General features: G+C 39.6%; 1 protein-coding gene across 1 annotated transcript in view; it reads left to right on the forward strand.

The window, feature by feature from the left end:
• CHD2 (chromodomain helicase DNA binding protein 2) overlaps window positions 1–17,422 on the forward strand; it is a 146,699-nt gene that overhangs the window by 110,357 nt on the left and 18,920 nt on the right. The window contains exons 32-38 of the mRNA XM_025390911.1: window positions 652–791; window positions 5,038–5,176; window positions 5,334–5,484; window positions 6,583–6,705; window positions 8,871–8,999; window positions 10,484–10,624; window positions 12,918–13,052. Of these exons, the coding sequence (XP_025246696.1) occupies window positions 652–791; window positions 5,038–5,176; window positions 5,334–5,484; window positions 6,583–6,705; window positions 8,871–8,999; window positions 10,484–10,624; window positions 12,918–13,052 (958 nt within the window). The remainder of the gene's footprint in view (window positions 1–651; window positions 792–5,037; window positions 5,177–5,333; window positions 5,485–6,582; window positions 6,706–8,870; window positions 9,000–10,483; window positions 10,625–12,917; window positions 13,053–17,422) is intronic.

Below are 17,422 nucleotides of genomic sequence, written 5' to 3' on the forward strand. Positions count from 1 at the left end.
AGTCAGCTGCATCTTTCCAGGACTATTGCTGACCACCCAGGGGTAGACTGCCTGTCTTTGGGCCAGTTACTGTAAAAGCCAATAGGATGTGGAAAAGGGGGCTTGGCACCTTTTGACAGCCTATTTTTTAGCTGTTAATATGTTTGTGTGCTTCATATGACATGGAGATCAACTAAACATATAGTTAATATATTTGTGTGTTTCATATGACATGGAGATCAACTAAACATGTAGTAAAAGTAACTATACTCTGCTTCTAGGAACATTGCAGTGAATGAAAGTAGGCTGGAGAAAGGAAAGTGAATACAAAGAAGCAAACTAGTACAAATGGTGTTCAGGCACTTCACCTACTGCCACTAACAGCCTATTTATTTAATAAAGTTTGCTTTCATTGTTTATTTCTTTCCTCTCTGTTTTTTGGAATTGTTTTGTTTTGTGGAATATTCAAGACACAATTTTTTATGATGGAAAATGAATATGTTAGCCTTCAATGGCCAGGGGTTCTTGTTGGAGCCTTAGAATGACCACTAAAGGAACACAAAGAAAAGTGTCTTTGCAGGAGAAGCTTATATGAGGCCTAGTGGCATCTCATGACATTTAAGAAGAGTGGGCACAGGGTGCTGAAGTGTCCCCATATTTGTTCCTTCTCAGGCTGGAGTGCATAGCACGTGATGCTGAGCTGGTAGATAAGTCGGTGGCAGATCTGAAGCGCCTGGGTGAACTGATCCACAACAGTTGTGTGTCAGCAATGCAGGAATATGAAGAGCAGCTGAAAGAAAATGCCAGCGAGGGTAAGTGAAGTTGGCTTTAGTGAGTCTTCACAGGCTGGCACTCGTGGACTGGATTTCTGTTGCTAAAGGGCGTTTTGAGGACAGACTTGAGGAACACACATGCCTCGTGCTTTGAGGTGTTTATTCTGAGCTGCGTTTCTGTGAGCTTAATATTCTATTCTATGTCTACTCACAAATGAAGTTGATTTGCAGAAGGTGTAGAGTGACGAACAAGATGAAATGGTTTCTTTTTATGTTGCTGTAGAAAGTTTAAATTCGTTTGAGTGATGTAAAACCCAGGGGCAAAGCTTGCTGGACACCTCTGTATTTTTCCTGCAAATAAGAGGTGTTATAGAGCACAAGCGTTGTTAATTATCTTGGATATATATTGTGTGTTATGGCAAACGGAAAGGATTTAGAAAATTAATTGGAATAAATAAAATATTGGATGAATATTGTAAACATTTTTGTTACATTGAGATTTTCATGCCACTAGAATTTGTTCTCATTGGATTGGACATGCAATGTGTTTTCTCTTTGATACCAGAAAGTGATTTTGCCTGTCCTGTGTGATATCCTTAAAAGCAAGAGGTATAGGAATGCTTGTGAGGAGAGAACTCTGAAGTTGTTATTGGTAAGGGCACCCTCATAGTGAACTTTAAAGAAATGAGGGAGGGCAGGTGCAGTGGCTCATGCCTGTAATCCCAGCACTTTGGGAGGCTGAGACCAGAGGATCACTTGAGCCCAGGAGTTCAAGTCCAGTCTGGGTAATATATAAGTGAGACCTTGTCTCTACAAAAAGTTTAAAAATTAGCTGAGAGTAGTAGGATGCACACTTGTAATCGCAGCTACATGGGAGGCTGAGGTGGGAGGTTCACTTGAGCCCAGGAGGCAGAGGCTGCAGTGAGTTAAGATCATGCCACTGCACTTCAGCCTGTGTGACAGAGCAAAACCCTGTCTCAAAATATAAATAAATCAGTTAAATAAAGAAATGAAGTTGTTATCATTCTACTTCTCCAGACTGTGGTTTATCTGTGCCATTTCTGCATTTTTTTGGGCAGACTATTAGGTAAGGCTACCCTTCTGCAGCTTCTTTGAGCTATAGTTAAATGTTCAGGCTCCAGAAAAGGAGGCAGTCAGTTATCTGGAATTTTGGTTCTACCACTTCCTAGTTATAAGACTTTGGTCAAGTTATATCCCTTCAACTATCTCATTTGCAAAATAGAGTAACAATATCTACTTCAAAGGATTTGGATGATTGAATAATTCCATACTTGTAAATTGTTTAGCATAGTGTCTAGCTTGCAGTGTTAGCTATTATTAAGAAGTGAGTATTTGTGCTTTGAAATTTTCTTTTTTTCTCTTTAAGGTTATTATTGAATTTGATATAATTTAAAAATATCTTCAAGAGAGTCAAAACTTATTTTAAGATACGTTCTTTTTTGTAAAAGACAAATAACTTGTATGGTTTGCAAAATGATCTGAATATGTGCTTTTATAACATTCAGAATACACCCAAAAGTAAACTTTAGGTTTAACATCCAGTATGTTTTCTTTGTAATTGTTTTGAATAAGTAATACATCTACATGGCTTAAAACTGAAAAACATATTCCTATTACTTCTTGATGCTTTTGAGAAATGAATAATGTTTTCTCCCTTTTAAATGGTAGTACAGCATGCACACTTTTCTGTGCTTGCTTTTTTTATCTCATAGTATCTTGTGGAGCTGTTCCCTTACAGCACTCCCTTCTCCCCGAAATCCCTCTTTTTTTTTGTGCATGTTCACATTCTGGATCTGGCTGATTGCTTCTTCTTGGTGTTAACTTATTTCCTCACACCTGTACTTCCTGTAAACTGGTATTCAGCATATTCTGAATCCAGGCTGACATTTCTAGATCAAATGGAAGATTATTGATACTTCTTTTCCCTTAGGTTGAAATTTTTGTTTCTAAAAATGTTAACATAATTACATATTTGCTTTATCCTAAACATGTCTTTCCAAACATCAATACCAATCTTACTGTTAACAAAAAAATGCTCAAATGCAAAGTGTAATTTCTTTGCATTTCTTTTTGATCTTAGAATATATCACACTAACAATATACAATCAAAATATATTTTTAAATTATTCAAAGTTATTTTTTTCTCTGTGTGGTTATGCCACCAACTTAATATACAGTTAGACTCTTTTGTTTGCATTTATTTTCAATATTTAGCGATTGCTTTTCTCATTTTGATTCGATTTAATTTTTTTAATTATGTAAAAACATTTACATGGTTCAAAGTCACAACTATAAAACAAGGTACATTTGGAGCATCTTGTTTTTGTTTTTTTGTTCCCCAGCCTTCTTCTCTTCCTCCTTAATAGGTCACTGTTTCTATTAGTTGTAAGTTTATCTTTCCTTTGTTTCTTTTTAAAATTTAAGTGTGTGTGTGTGTGTGTGTGTGTATGTGTGTATATTTTCCTTCTTACACAGAAGAGAACATACTCTCTTTTGCACCTGCTTATTTTCATGACTGAGATAAATTCATATCATTATGTAGAGATCATCCTCTTTCCTTTTACAGTTGCAAGTATTCTACCATGTAGATAGATGTCAATTCACACTTCTCCTCTAGTATTTAATATTTGGGTTGTTCTTGGTCTTTTGTTATTATAAAGAAAGCCACAATGAATAATGATTTAATGAATATACCATTTTGTATCTCTGCCAACATATCTTTGGAATAAATTTCTAGAAGTGGGATTGCTGGGTCCTGGGAAAATGCATATATACTTCGCTTTGATATTCCCAAATCCTTCTGCATAAGTCTGGTGCCATTTACATGGTCACCAGTAATATTTGTTGGTACCTGTTTACAAGCCTCACAAACGGAATATATTGTTAAAGTTTAAGTTTGGAGTTTTGCCAGTTTGATAGGTGAGAAATGGTATTTCATTTTTCTTTTAATGAACAAGATTGTACATCTCTAAGGGTCACTTGCATTTTGTTCTATAAAGTGTCTGTTCATATGTTATGCCTATTTTCTATTGAAAGGAGTTTTCTTCTCATAAACAGGTAGCATTATCTCGTGAATTTCAACTTGGACTATTTGATTGGGGTTTCGTTTTTACTTCCGTGATCATTTTAATTTGAAATTTGGGTTAGGGTAACTTTCTTTTTCTTTTTATTTTTTTTGGGACGGAGTCTCGCTCTGTCGCCCAGGCTGGAGTGCAGTGGCACAATCTTGGCTCACTGCAAGCTCCACCTCCCGGGTTCATGCCATTCTCCTGCCTCAGCCTCCCGAGTAGCTGGGACTACAGGCGCCCACTACCATGCCCGGCTAATTTTTTGTATTTTTAGTAGAGAAGGGGTTTCACTGTGTTAGCCAGTATGTCTTGATCTCCTGACCTCATGATCCGTCTGCCTTGGCCTTCCAAAGTGCCGGGATTACAGGTGTGAGCCACCGTGCCCGGCCGGGTTAGTGTAATTTTCTTTTCTTTTTTTTTTTTTTTTTTTGAGACGGAGTCTTGCTGTGTCGCCCAGGCTGGAGTGCAGTGGCCGGATCTCAGCTCACTGCAAGCTTCGCCTCCCAGGTTTACGCCGTTCTCCTGCCTCAGCCTCCTGAGTAGCTGGAACTACAGGTGCCCGCCACCTCACCCGGCTAGTTTTTTGTATTTTTCAGTAGAGACGGGGTTTCACCATGTTAGCCAGGATGGTCTCGATCTCCTGACCTCGTGATCTGCCCGTCTCGGCCTCCCAAAGTGCTGGGATTACAGGCTTGAGCCACCGCGCCCGGCCTAGTGTAATTTTCTTAAGCCACCACTTGTTCATCATTTCACATGTGTTAGATACGAACTTAAGCTCATGTTTTTTCAGTAATAGTGTTGTGAAGATCAAGTTCATGTTTAAAATACTTGAGAGTTTTTTGACCTCCGCTAGTGGGATGGGTAGGAAAACAAAAAGAGAAACCTTCAGCACTAATATTATACCCTCAGAATCTACTTTTGTTAATTTTGAAACAAAGTAGTGTGAAACAAACAGGAAGATTAAAATATAACTATAAACATCAGTGAATTAAAAAAATTCCAAATCTTAAAAAACTGAATGTTCGAAGGTTATTTTACAGACATTGAGAAAAAATTTTGTATTATAGATTATATCTTCAAAATAACAAGCCAGAGATATATTCAGAGAGACTAAGAGGTCAGGGTTCGTTGACACATGTTTTCTGTGGAACTTAAGCAGATTTTCATTTAACTAATGTGAAATTGGTATTCTTCAGGAAAAGGACCAGGGAAAAGGAGAGGTCCAACAATCAAGATATCTGGAGTTCAGGTTAATGTGAAATCCATTATCCAACATGAAGAGGAGTTTGAGATGCTGCATAAATCTATCCCTGTGGACCCTGAAGAAAAAAAAAAGTGAGTATATTTTGTGTACATTCTTAGGTAGTTGTACCATAAGAAAATAGATTTGAAGTTAGACTTTGTGTAGTTACATAGTGTTTTTACTGTCTCCTCTTTAACATGCCAAAAAGGCCCCTCTTCTAATGTCTTCCTGTTTTTAAACTTTCTTTAGATACTGCTTAACCTGTCGTGTCAAAGCTGCACATTTTGATGTAGAGTGGGGGGTGGAAGATGATTCTCGCCTGTTGCTGGGAATTTATGAACATGGCTATGGAAACTGGGAGTTAATTAAAACAGACCCAGAGCTTAAATTAACTGACAAAGTAAGTAACCCTACCATGTTAGAGATTTCTAGAAGATTTGTTGTGTAATATTTTTATATTGATTATTTCTAATTATTTTCGAGGGGGCATCAAATTAGAAATTAGTACAGTCATTCTCCTTGGAAATACTTCCATCTTTAGTGGTCTGTGGCACTGTTTCACAGATGAAGATAAAGGGAAAAGACAGTAGCCAGGTGAAATTTTGGGGAAACCATAGGAGAAATCTTAAAATTCTGATACTTAATTATAGGTCAGATTTCATTACAATAAATACCCAGGTAAGTTTGTTAATGATAAAAACATTCCTTGGCCTTAGTTATTGGCCCTTTTGTTTAAAAGTACATTTGAAACAACCATATTTCAGTTCTTCACATAATGATTGAATGTCACCTAGGTATTCTTTGTAATGGAATTAAACGTTGGCTGTTCTTCTCCCACAAAATCAAGCCTCCCACCCTATCTGTTGCAAGTAGCAAGGCCATGGTTGGAGCTTTAAGCAGGGAAGGCTGACTGGCTCAAATTTTGGTAGGATTTGCTCCATGTTGTGCTCCTGGCACGTTTAACAGTGCTCATCCCATCTGGGTTTTAGGAGGGTGACAGCACCCTGCCTTGAGCACTGAGACCAGATTCAGTCTGGCAAGAGGCCCAATTGTTGTAGCAAGGAAGAGATCATGTCCTGGCATAGCTCAGTGCTCTCCGGCAATGCTCTAAGAAGCATTTTCAATCTAAAACGAAGCTTTAACCTAGCTCCAGGGATTCCCTGCTCCTGGAAGGAGGAAATCCACGACGGCTGGGATGCTCTAGCAGATGAAGCCACAAGCCCCTCCTACCTGAGTTGTTCTACCCTGTTAACAGCACAGGTAGGAGCCATTGGGAGAGCTGGATTTCTCCATCCCATTTTGTAAAATGAGAACGGCTCGTGAGGGATTTTCAGTGACTGGGAGCCATGGACATGAGATAGGATCTGAGGCTTTAATCTATATTTTGGGTGGTTGGGGAGGGAAAGGACTGTGCTCAGTTTTTGTTGTCTCTGTTTATCCTGATCCACTAACCAGGATGTGGGTGGTGGCGGGTGCTTCTCTTCCTTTCTTGTTGAAGATTCTGCCAGTGGAGACAGATAAAAAGCCTCAGGGGAAGCAGCTACAGACCCGAGCGGATTACTTGTTGAAGCTGCTCAGAAAGGGTCTGGAGAAGAAGGGGACTGTGACAGGCGGGGAAGAGGTGAGTACACTGCCAGCTGGGTGTTTTTCAGGAGCCTGAGGCTCCCACCCTGCAGAATTAGGTAGGAAGACAGAGGCCCTTTCTGGGCACTGCACAGAATGTCACCTTCTCAAGGGCAGATGTTGTTTTTGAGTTTCCAGTAGTGATGGTTTGGTTGGTAATAATAGAAACATTCATTTAGGCCTGGTGTGGTGGCTCACACCTGTAATCCCAGCACTTTGGGAGGCTGAGGCGGGCGGATCACGAGGTCAGGAGATCAAGACCATCCAGGCTAACATGGTGAAACCCCATCTCTACTAAAAATGCAAAAATATTAGCTGGATGTGGTGGCGCGCACCTGTAATCCCAGCTACTTAGGAGGCTGAGGCAGGAGAATGGTGTGAACCTGGGAGGCAGAGCTCACAGTGAGCCGAGATCAGGCCACTGCACTCCAGCCCAGGCAACAGAGCAAGACTCCATCTCAAAAAAAACAAAAAAAATTCATTTAAGGCCACAACATCTTGGCAGCTTTCTTACAAACCCATCCTTCTGAAATGTTGCTTCAAATTAATCCTCTTTGCTCCCCAGTGTCACTATTCCACACATATTGTTACTGTTTCTTTATTCTGCTTTCTCAGTTTTGGAACAGACTGCACTGAATACCTATGGGTTTGCCTGTTGTTATATCTCTCTCTGTGGTACTTGTAATAATGGATCCCAGAGTAAAATTGACAGTTGGAATGCACAGTTAATTCTGAAACTAGACCTTAGTTGCTATGTGAAATACCGACTAAATTCTCAGTGAATTCACCTGAGCTTTATCTCCTTTTATTTCCCCAATTTGTAATTTCAGTTCAGGCCCAGAAAGATGGAATCCCAGCTAAGAAATACAAATTACACACTGTACTAGCAGCCCATGTGTGCGTGTTCTTTAAGTTCTCTTGCAGCTATGTCATTTATATTAATTTCCCTGTATTATTATAAGCAAAGCAAATTTTAGGGAAAAAACTCCATAATACCACACCTCATTTTTTTCAAGTAATAGGATCATAAGTCTCATTCTTCATGTAATACGTTGAGTATGCAATACATTATGTGTTAGGCTCTGGAAAGGCAGATTAGATCATGTTACAGATCATGTCCCATTAGGCAGATAAACAGTATTTTAATCTTTTCCTTATTATATGTAACTTGCTTTCTGGTTTTTTAATGTTACTATTATGTCTTTAGTATATTATCTTTATTTGTATCTTTGTACACAGAGTGATTTTCCTTTTTTTAAAAAAAATTATATCTTAGCCGGGCACGGTGGCTCATGCCTATCATCCCAGCACTTTGGGAGGCCGAGGTGGGAGGATCAGTAGGTCAGGAGATAGAGATCATCCTGGCTAACATGGTGGAACCCCGTCTCTACTGAAAATACAAAAAATTAACCAGGTGTGGTGGTGGGCGCCTGTAGTCCCAGCTACTCGGGAGGCTGTGGCAGGAGAATGGCGTGAACCCGAGAGGCAGAGCTTTCAGTGAGCTGAGATTGCGCCACGGCACTCCAACCTGAGTGACAGAGCAAGACTCTGTCTCAAAAAAAAAAAAAATTATATCTTTAGGATGGATTCCAAAAATATGGAATCAGTAGGTTTAAGGAGTATGGATATTTTGGCTGGTGAGGTGGCTCACGCCTGTAATCCCAGCACTTTGGGAGGCTGAGGTGGGTGGATCACCTGAAGTCAAGAGTTTGAGACCTGTCTGACCAACATGGCAAAACCCTGTTTTTACTAAAGACACACTAAAAGTTAGCCAGTTGTGGTGGCACGTGCTTGTAGTCCCACCTAGCTACTCGAGAGGCTGAGGCAGGAGAATCGTTTGAACCTGGGAGGCGGAGGTTGCAGTGAGGCAAGATGGCACCCCTACACTGCAGCCTGGGTGACAGAGCAAGACTCCGTCTCGGAAAAAAAAAAAAGGAACATGGATATTTTAATGTGGTATAGGCTATGTATAAGGCCTATAGGTTTTTTATTTGTTTTGGTTTGGTCTTGTCAGGTAAAATGAGTTGCACTCTTTTGATTTCCTTGGAATTTTCTTGTTTGAATTATATGGCTGCTACTGCCGTAAAGAGTCATCATGTTGTTTGGTTATGCTTTCGAGGGTCTTGATTTGTACTTTAATCATCATTTTCTCTCCTTTTCCAGGCCAAATTAAAGAAGCGAAAGCCTCGGGTAAAGAAGGAAAACAAAGTGCCCAGGCTGAAAGAGGAGCATGGAATTGAGCTTTCATCTCCTAGGCATTCAGATAATCCATCAGAAGAGGGAGAAGTGAAAGTATGAAGTGGGGTTTCGGTTGAGGGTTATTTATTTATTTTAGCTATACTTATTGTGCCAGCTGGAATAAAATCATCTGAAGTGTGTTTGGTTTATGAGTGGATTAAATGGAAATAGAAGATGTAAGTCTTTGCTTAATCTGTCAGAGAGGAATATAGTTTAAGTCAGCAGCTGCAAATTCATACATAATGGAAGTAAATGAAGGGGACTCTGAAAGGTTTTGTTGCTTTTTTTTTTTTCTTTTTGAGACAAAGTCTCACTCTTGTACCACAGCCTAGAGTGCAATGGCACAATCTTGGCTTACTGTAATCTCCGCCTCCTGCGTTCAAGCAATTCTCCTATCTCAGCCTCCTGAGTAGCTGGGATTACAGGCACCTGCCAGCACGCCTGGCTAATTTTTGTATTTTAAGTAGAGACAGGGTTTCACCATGTTGGCCAGGCTGGTCTCAAACTCCTGACATTAGGTGATCTGCCTGCCTCGGCCTCCCAAAGTGCTGGGATTACAGGAGTGAGCCACTGCTCCCAGCCTAAAGTTTTAATGATAAATGGTGATTGACACGTATCCTCATTCTTGGGAATGAGGGGGAGTGGTCAGGACTGTGGTTTACCAGAGAGCTCATGCCTAATGTAAAGGGCACAGCTGCTATGGAGTTCCGTTAACAAAACTCCCGTGGGTCGGGTTTGGCTTGCCAGTTTGTAACCTCTGGTCTAAGTAAAGTGAATAGTAAGTTGGTGTCATTTAGTGTGCTATTTCAGTGACAACTTTATGGAATTTCTGAAAGTGTAATTGTACTTGGATATTAGCTCCAAGAGGATCAGCAGTGGGTACAGGAACTAGCATGGATTTGAGTCATATATACATAAATTTATTTATTACTAGTTTTTTTTTGAGATAGAGTCTTACTTTGTCACCCAAGGTAGAGTGCAGTGGCGCGATCTGGGCTCACAGCAGCCTCCACCTCCTGGGTTCAAGCGATTCTCCTGCCTAAAATAATTTTTGTACTTTTAAAAGAGACAGGATTTCACCATGTTCGCCAGGTTGGTCTCAAACTCCTGACCTCAGGTGATAGGTCTGCCTCAGCCTCCCAAAGTACTAGAATTATAAGCATGAGCCAATGTGCCTGGCCAGTACATAAATTTAAATACGAGCAACCTAATCAGTTATTAGCTGACTGTGTACAGGTATATAATCTCTTTGGTACTCCGTTTCCATCCGTGAAATGAGAGTGATAAAACTCATGTTGAAGGGTTGCTCTGAGAATTAAATGAGAGGATATCAGTAAAGAGCTTCTGCCTCTACAGTTTTAACTGGTTGTTACTGGAAAGTTTAGACTTTTCTGAGTGTCTTGAGGCTATTTGCTTGAAGACAAGCTTCTAAGTGTAGACAATGATGAACCACTGGGGGCAATGCTGCTTTTTCCAGAAAGTACATAAGTAGATATAAAATTTGTGATAAAAATTCAGAGCCCTGTTTTGTTTCCTAGGATGATGGCTTGGAAAAAAGTCCAATGAAAAAAAAACAGAAGAAGAAAGAGAACAAGGAGAACAAGGAGAAGCAAATGAGTTCTAGGAAAGACAAAGAAGGGGACAAGGAAAGAAAAAAGTCAAAAGATAAGAAGGAAAAGGTAATGGTGCCCTTCTGTTCATGGAGATACCCACAGCCTTTGCAATTCCCCGTTTGGATTTAGAAGTAGCGTGAGATTTGAGGGCCCTGCAATAATTGTCTTTTTATGGGTATGTTTAAGAAGGATAGGTGGGGCTGTTGATGGAATACCTGCACTTGTCCTTGCAGAGAGAGGGGAACCTGCAAGTTTGGGGTGTTTTTTAAAAAAGAAGGCCTTTACTTGGTCTTTTATTACGTATTTCAGGGGGAAATGTTTGAATGAGATAGGACAGGTGAGAGAAATCTTCATTTACATGTAAATACGAAATATGTTCTCAGATTCATATTAGAGAAGCACAGTCCACAACTGAATTTGAAGAAGAGTTCGAGTCAAAAACAAATATTAGCAAGAGTTATTGGAATGTAAATGGATGAAAAGCCTTGCTATTATAACCTTTACGTAGGGGTTTTATGAAGTTCATTCTAAACCCAATAATTTGGTACAGTGTTGCAACGTATACTTGCTGACGTCTGAACACAGTAAAATCATTGCCAAAACACAAACAACTGCTATAATTCTAATATCCAGTGATAACTCTAATATAGATTTCTTGATAAGTACTTTGAAACTTTTACTTTGAAATTTTATATTATTAAATATAAACATTTAAAAACAAATACAAAAATCAGATTAGACTGTTTGGGTAGTCTTTTCTCCTCACTTAGCAGTATATCACAACTTTCCAAGTGAATAAATGTTAAAATCATTTTTACACCCTTGGCAACTTAGGGAGACCTCGTCTCTACAAAATAAAAACAAGCAAAAATCTAGCTGGGCATTGTGGCATGTGCCTGTGGGCCCAGTTACTTGGGAGGCAGAGGTGAGAGGATTGCTTAGGCTCAGGAGCTCGAGGCTGCATTGAGCCATGGTTGTGTCACATTTCACTCCAGGCTGGGCAACAGAGCAAGACCTTGTCTCAAAAAAACAAACAAACAAACAAAAAACATTTTTAATAGTTGGGGAGGATTCTGTTTGGGTGTAACATGTTAGAAGCAATTTGAATTTCCCATTTTGAAATACTTTCTAATTTTTGATGTTAATAGACCATATTGTGACAAATAACCTGTGCAGTTGTGCTCCCACAGAAAGACATTCTTTTTCTTAAATAAAATACTAAAAAAATAAAAACACAAAGAACAATTTTAGCCAACATCTGTTTATCCACTCTCCAGATATCACAACTGTTGTTAACATTTTTTCGTGTTTACTTTAAGTGGCTTTTTTCTTTTATTTGGTGGGGCCAGGCAGGGGGAGAGGCTGATACCTTTTGTATTTCATGAACATATGACTGGTACGGTTGAAGCTGCCCCCGTTCCTTTTCCCTGATTTTATTACTCTTCCTCTGTTCCCCCCATAACCACCACTGTGAAGTGGGTTTGAAACCTTCCTATTCATGTATTTATATTTGTAGTACATATTATAGTGCATATCCATATAACTATAAACAAAGCATGCTGTATGCTTAAAAATGTACATGAAGTCAAGCAAGCGCAGTGGCTCCCACCTGTAAGCCCAGCACTTTGGGAGGCCAAGGTGGGCGGATCACAAGGTCAGGAGGTCGAGACCAGCCTGGACAACATGGTGAAACCCTGTCTCTACTAAAAATACAAAAATTAGCTGGGTGTGGTGGCGTGTGCCTGTAATCCGAGCTACTTGGGAGGCTGAGGCAGAAGAATCTCTTGAACCCAGGAGGCAGAGTTGCAGTGAGCTGAGATCATGACACTACACTATAGCCTGGATGACAGAGCAAGAATCTGTCTCAAAAAAAGAAAAAAAAAGTACATGAAGTCATTTTATATATCCTTCTGCAACGTTTCCTTCGATATAATTGAGATGTATATAGATTTCATTTATAATAATTTAGTAATGCAGCAGATTCCTAAATCAAAAGGTATGCTGTTAATAAAAGTTGCTACATGATACTCTAGAAGAGTTCTGCCAATTTACGATCTTAACCTCTTGATGACATTTCTGTGCATTTTATGGATAAAGGAGTAGAAGCCCAAAAATAGCACTGATGAAATTGAAGTTATAATTGGGTACATTTAGAGATGGAAATGGGAATAATGTGTGACTAAGCTGCTAATCAGATAGGTTTGTCTTCATGATGTTTCAGGATTTTATTTTACTTTTTAAAAAATAAACTGAGACCATCATATTTACCCATTGTAATAACGCAACATAGGTAAGAAATCCAGATTCCACGGTAGGATTGCACAAATGACAATGACTCCTTGTAACTCTTTTTTAAAAGCCTAAAAGTGGTGATGCCAAATCTTCGAGTAAATCAAAGCGATCTCAGGGTCCTGTCCATATTACAGCAGGAAGTGAACCTGTCCCCATTGGAGAGGATGAGGATGATGATCTGGACCAGGAGACATTCAGCATAGTAAGTCTTGAAATTGGGGGATACCAGTGTCTGCAGCCACAGTGCTTGCTGTGGCTCTGCCTTTTATAGGTCCAGCCAGAGCTTCAGTTGAGCTGAGCAATAGTACATTACTTTGGAAACACATTGCTTACAATATCTGAAGACCATGTGCTCTTCAGCAGGCCGGCAGGAAGAGATTGTCTTGTCTTTTATTGAGGGGAAGTTTAAGGAGTGGATTTCATGTCTTGTGCTCCTAGTTAAGAGAGGCTCCAAGGGCTCTTAGAGGCATTTGGGAAAGAGAAGTGTTCACTGAGCAAATATTTATTGAATGTTTTCTGTGTTCCAGCCCCCAGAGTTACCATGTTGAATAGATAACCATTTCTATCATTGTAAACTGTACATTTGAGTAGGGGAGTTAGATAACTACACAAATCATGTTGGTGCACCTGTCACAGACAGGCCTCTGGAGGAGAGAGAGTGCATACTGTGGAGATGCTGTGAGAAGGGAATTTGACCTAGTCAGGGGATGCCAGAAGGGCTTGTGTAAGGAAGTGATGTTTGAGTTGGGTTCTGAAGGAAGAATAAAAGGTAACAGGAGAAGAGGGGAGGGCAAGGCGATGGGGAGCGAGTGCATGGACCAGGTCTTGCACGGGATTGGATGCAGGCCAGTATGTCCTCAAGGCTCCTTTGCCCCTGGCTGGAGCTGCAGGTATAGATTTCACTGTGCCACCATCCCTTTCCCACCTCTCTGTGGTTTCTCCTCCCTATACTTCCACAAAATCCGTTAATCAAACAGCGCTTTCAGGCCGAAAGAAAAAGCTGTTTTCTTCCAAATTTGAAAGTACTTCTGTCCTGTGGCAGCAAAGGACCCTGTTGACCCTGTCCTGTAACTTCTCTTTGACTTCTTCTTCTGAGTTATCTAAAATCTATACACGTATGTATATAGATAATGTTTTCTTTCACTTTTATCTCTATTAAGTCTCTTTTTAGCCTGTGAGCTGTCTGAGGACAAGTATTATGTTTTATATAAAGTTCATTTAGATGCTAGTAGTGTATCAGTAAGTGAGTAAATTGAATAAATGAATAACTACATAGTCAGCTAACCAATCTGTTTCCTAGTCTTTCTTATCCAAGTGTTTATAAGAGAAAATGATATCTAATGTTCTGTGGTACCATGACATTTAAAAAATGCTCTTAAAAATGACTCATTTAATCTTGTTTTTATATTATGAAATCTTTAAAAGATGCAGAGAAATTTCAGGGATATAATAGGCATTGATAAATATACCATGAAGTTTTGTCAAATCTGAATTCTTTAAGACTCAGAATATAAAGCTGAATCCCTGGGTGTACCTCCCTCTCAACCTATGCTTTTTTTCCTCTCTTTTTTTTTTTTTTTTTTTTGAGACAGAGTCTTGCTCTGTCGCCCAGGTTGGAGCACAGTGGTGTGATCTTGGCTCACTGCAGCCTGTCTCCTGGGTTCAAGGAATTCTCCTGCCTCAGCCTCCTGAATAGCTGGGATTACAGGCGTGCACCACCATGCCCGGCTAACTTTTGGATTTTTAGTAGAGATGGGGTTTCACCATGTTGGTCAGGCCGGTCTCGAACTCCTGACCTCGTGATCCGCCCGCCTCGGCCTCCCAAAGTGCTGGGATTACAGGCGTGAGCCACCGCGCTGGGCCTTTTCTCTCTTTCTTACCTCCCAGATGTAACCATGATTCCGAATTCAGTTTTTATATTTAACGTGTAGTTCTAGAGTTTTACTACTTACATCTGTAAAGATGATAGTAGCTCACATTAATAGCCAGTTAATGTTTATGTGCTTTATGTATATTTTTTCCACAGCAATCCTGTGAGGTAGGCTATTGTTTCCATTTTACATATTTAAAAATAAGGTGAAGAGAGTTAAGTGATTTGCCCTATGTCACACAGCTAAGACATGGAACACAGTTTTGACCCAGGCAGTTTGGCATGAGAGGTTGGGTCCATAACCATTGTGCTGCCTGGCCTCCCACATATAAACAATACAGAGGATTGATTTCCTTGTCTTAAAACTGTAATTGGCACACTTGTGTATCCTATAACTTGTTTTTCCTCTCGTAACAGTCAACATTTTTGAGATTTATATATGTTAATTGTGGCTGTCATTGAAGTTTCATGTTATCCCACAATTTATTCTTCCACAGTTTATTCTTTCTCGTATTGGTGGACATCAGGATTTTTCCAGGTGTTTGCTACTGCAGATAGACTACAGTGAAATTGTTGCACATATTTTCTTGTACCACACAAGTGAGAGCTTCTCTAGGGTGTATGGCTTGAGCAAAAAATGGTAGGTCATTCATTAGGTATACACATCTGCCACTTTGTTAGATACCTGAGTTACTCTTGAAAGCAGTTGTAGAGATTGCATTAATTATAGCAATGAATTCAAGTTCCAATTGCTTACCAGCCTTAGAAACAGTTGTTAATTTCTGACTCAGTTAACAGTTGTTAATTTTTGCTAATCTGAGGGCTATGAAATACTGAAGGTCATTGGACTTTTATTTTCATATTTTAGTGGTCATTCATGTTCCTTGTGAATTGCCTATTCATTTATTCCAAATTGATATATTTGGAATAATTTATTTTTCTTACCTTTTCTGTAGGAATTCTTTTTACCTTCTTAATACTAATCTTTTATTTTTTATAGTCATTACAGAAGTCTTTTAGTTTTTGGTATATTTTTTATTTTATGCCCTTTTTAAAAATTGATATACAACAGAAAAATCCACAGATCATAAGTATATAGCTGTGGAAATGACCACAAAGTGATGGAAGTTTGTAGAGTTTTCATTATTTGAAAATTTCATGGCCACGTGTCTTACTTAGTTCATTGTACCAGATACTCAGTGGCTGACAACCATATCCCTACACTATTCTGTGAAATTTTCTTGAATTATACGGTGGTAATTTTCTCTAAGTTCCCAGTTTTACCTTTATGGAATTTATTGTTTTTGGATATTGAATTCTGGATGTTGGTCCCTAATTTTGTCTTTTTAAGTTGCTCATTTCTGCTTTTTACTCTACTTTCTGGGAGATTCCTTCAACTTTGTTTCACATTATTTATTTCTAATATCTTTTTCCTCCACCACTCTTGAATATCTTTATACTTGTCTTTGTTTTCCATTGTTCATGTTACACATATTGCCTTGATGGCTTTGCTGATCCTCAGTTGTCAGCTGATATTTAAGAGTGGAGGACTAAACATCTCATTGGAAGTTTGAGCATGTGGGTGGTGGGTCTTGATCTCCTTTGAAAGTTTTCACTATAGGATGATCTAGCAGGAACTTCCGATGGGTAGTCAGGATCATTTGGTTTTTCCTCTGGGGCGGTCACATTTTGTGAAGAATGCCCCAGTTTCCTGACTCTCTGGAGTGTGAAGGCCTGGCTCTTTCCATTCTGGAATCTGAGAGGCAGAAGACTTGGGTGGTGACTCATCCTGTGTGACTGCTCACGTGCTCACATAATCCTGTTTTCAATGTGGTGGGCTCACCCCTCATCTGTGCCTGTGCAGTCCAGCTCAGAGGTTCTTTTATCCTTTTCTGGAGAATAAGTCTTTGTATTTGTTGCTGGGTGGAGTTAGAGATCTGGGTATTTTACGAATCTGGATATGTGTTACTTCTTAAGCGTTTTTAAACCACTCCCCATTTTAGCCCTCGTCTCTCCTTCTGAAGACAGCTCACCTTTGGGGGAGTTTTGCCATGTAAGCCGGGTTACTTCTTGGCTCTTTTTACTCCTGGCTTCGAATTTCATTTTCTCAGATCTGTTTTGTCATTTCCCATGCTGCCAATATTTTGTTGCTGTTATCCTCTCGCTTGTTTTCACTGTCTTTGTGGGCTTGTCTCTTTTAAGGACCTTCCCTTTACCATTGTTTTAGTGGGATTGGGGAGGCAGAGAAAAGATTGATGTGTTCTATTTACCATCTTTATCTGGAAGCCTTTCTTTTGCTTTCTTTCAAGCCTAAAGGATTTGTAAATATTTTATCCTGTATTTTTAGACAGTTTGTGGTGGGAGAATTTCAGGTTAGGTCTGTAATACTGCTCCTCATTAGATCTTCAAAATGGGCTTGTAAGGCATGCCATGCCTCTTGCAGATGAGGAAGCACTATTTAGAGAAGTTAAGTAAGGCGTGAAGTGTTACACATAACTCTAAGTGATGATGCTGGCACTGCACCTCAGGGTTTTCTGACTTTAACACTGACACTTACTCCACTGCACTAGCTTTACCCACTCTTCCTCTAGCAATTGTATGGCATAGGGGTGGACTGTGTTTTCATTGAGAGCGCAGTAAGCAAAGGACAAGACTTACTTTCTGCAGATTGTTTATGTCTTTACTCTTTTGTCCTGTTGCAG

Source organism: Theropithecus gelada, chromosome 7b (genome assembly GCF_003255815.1).
Source record: "Theropithecus gelada isolate Dixy chromosome 7b, Tgel_1.0, whole genome shotgun sequence".
NCBI classification, from domain to species: Eukaryota; Metazoa; Chordata; class Mammalia; order Primates; family Cercopithecidae; genus Theropithecus; species Theropithecus gelada.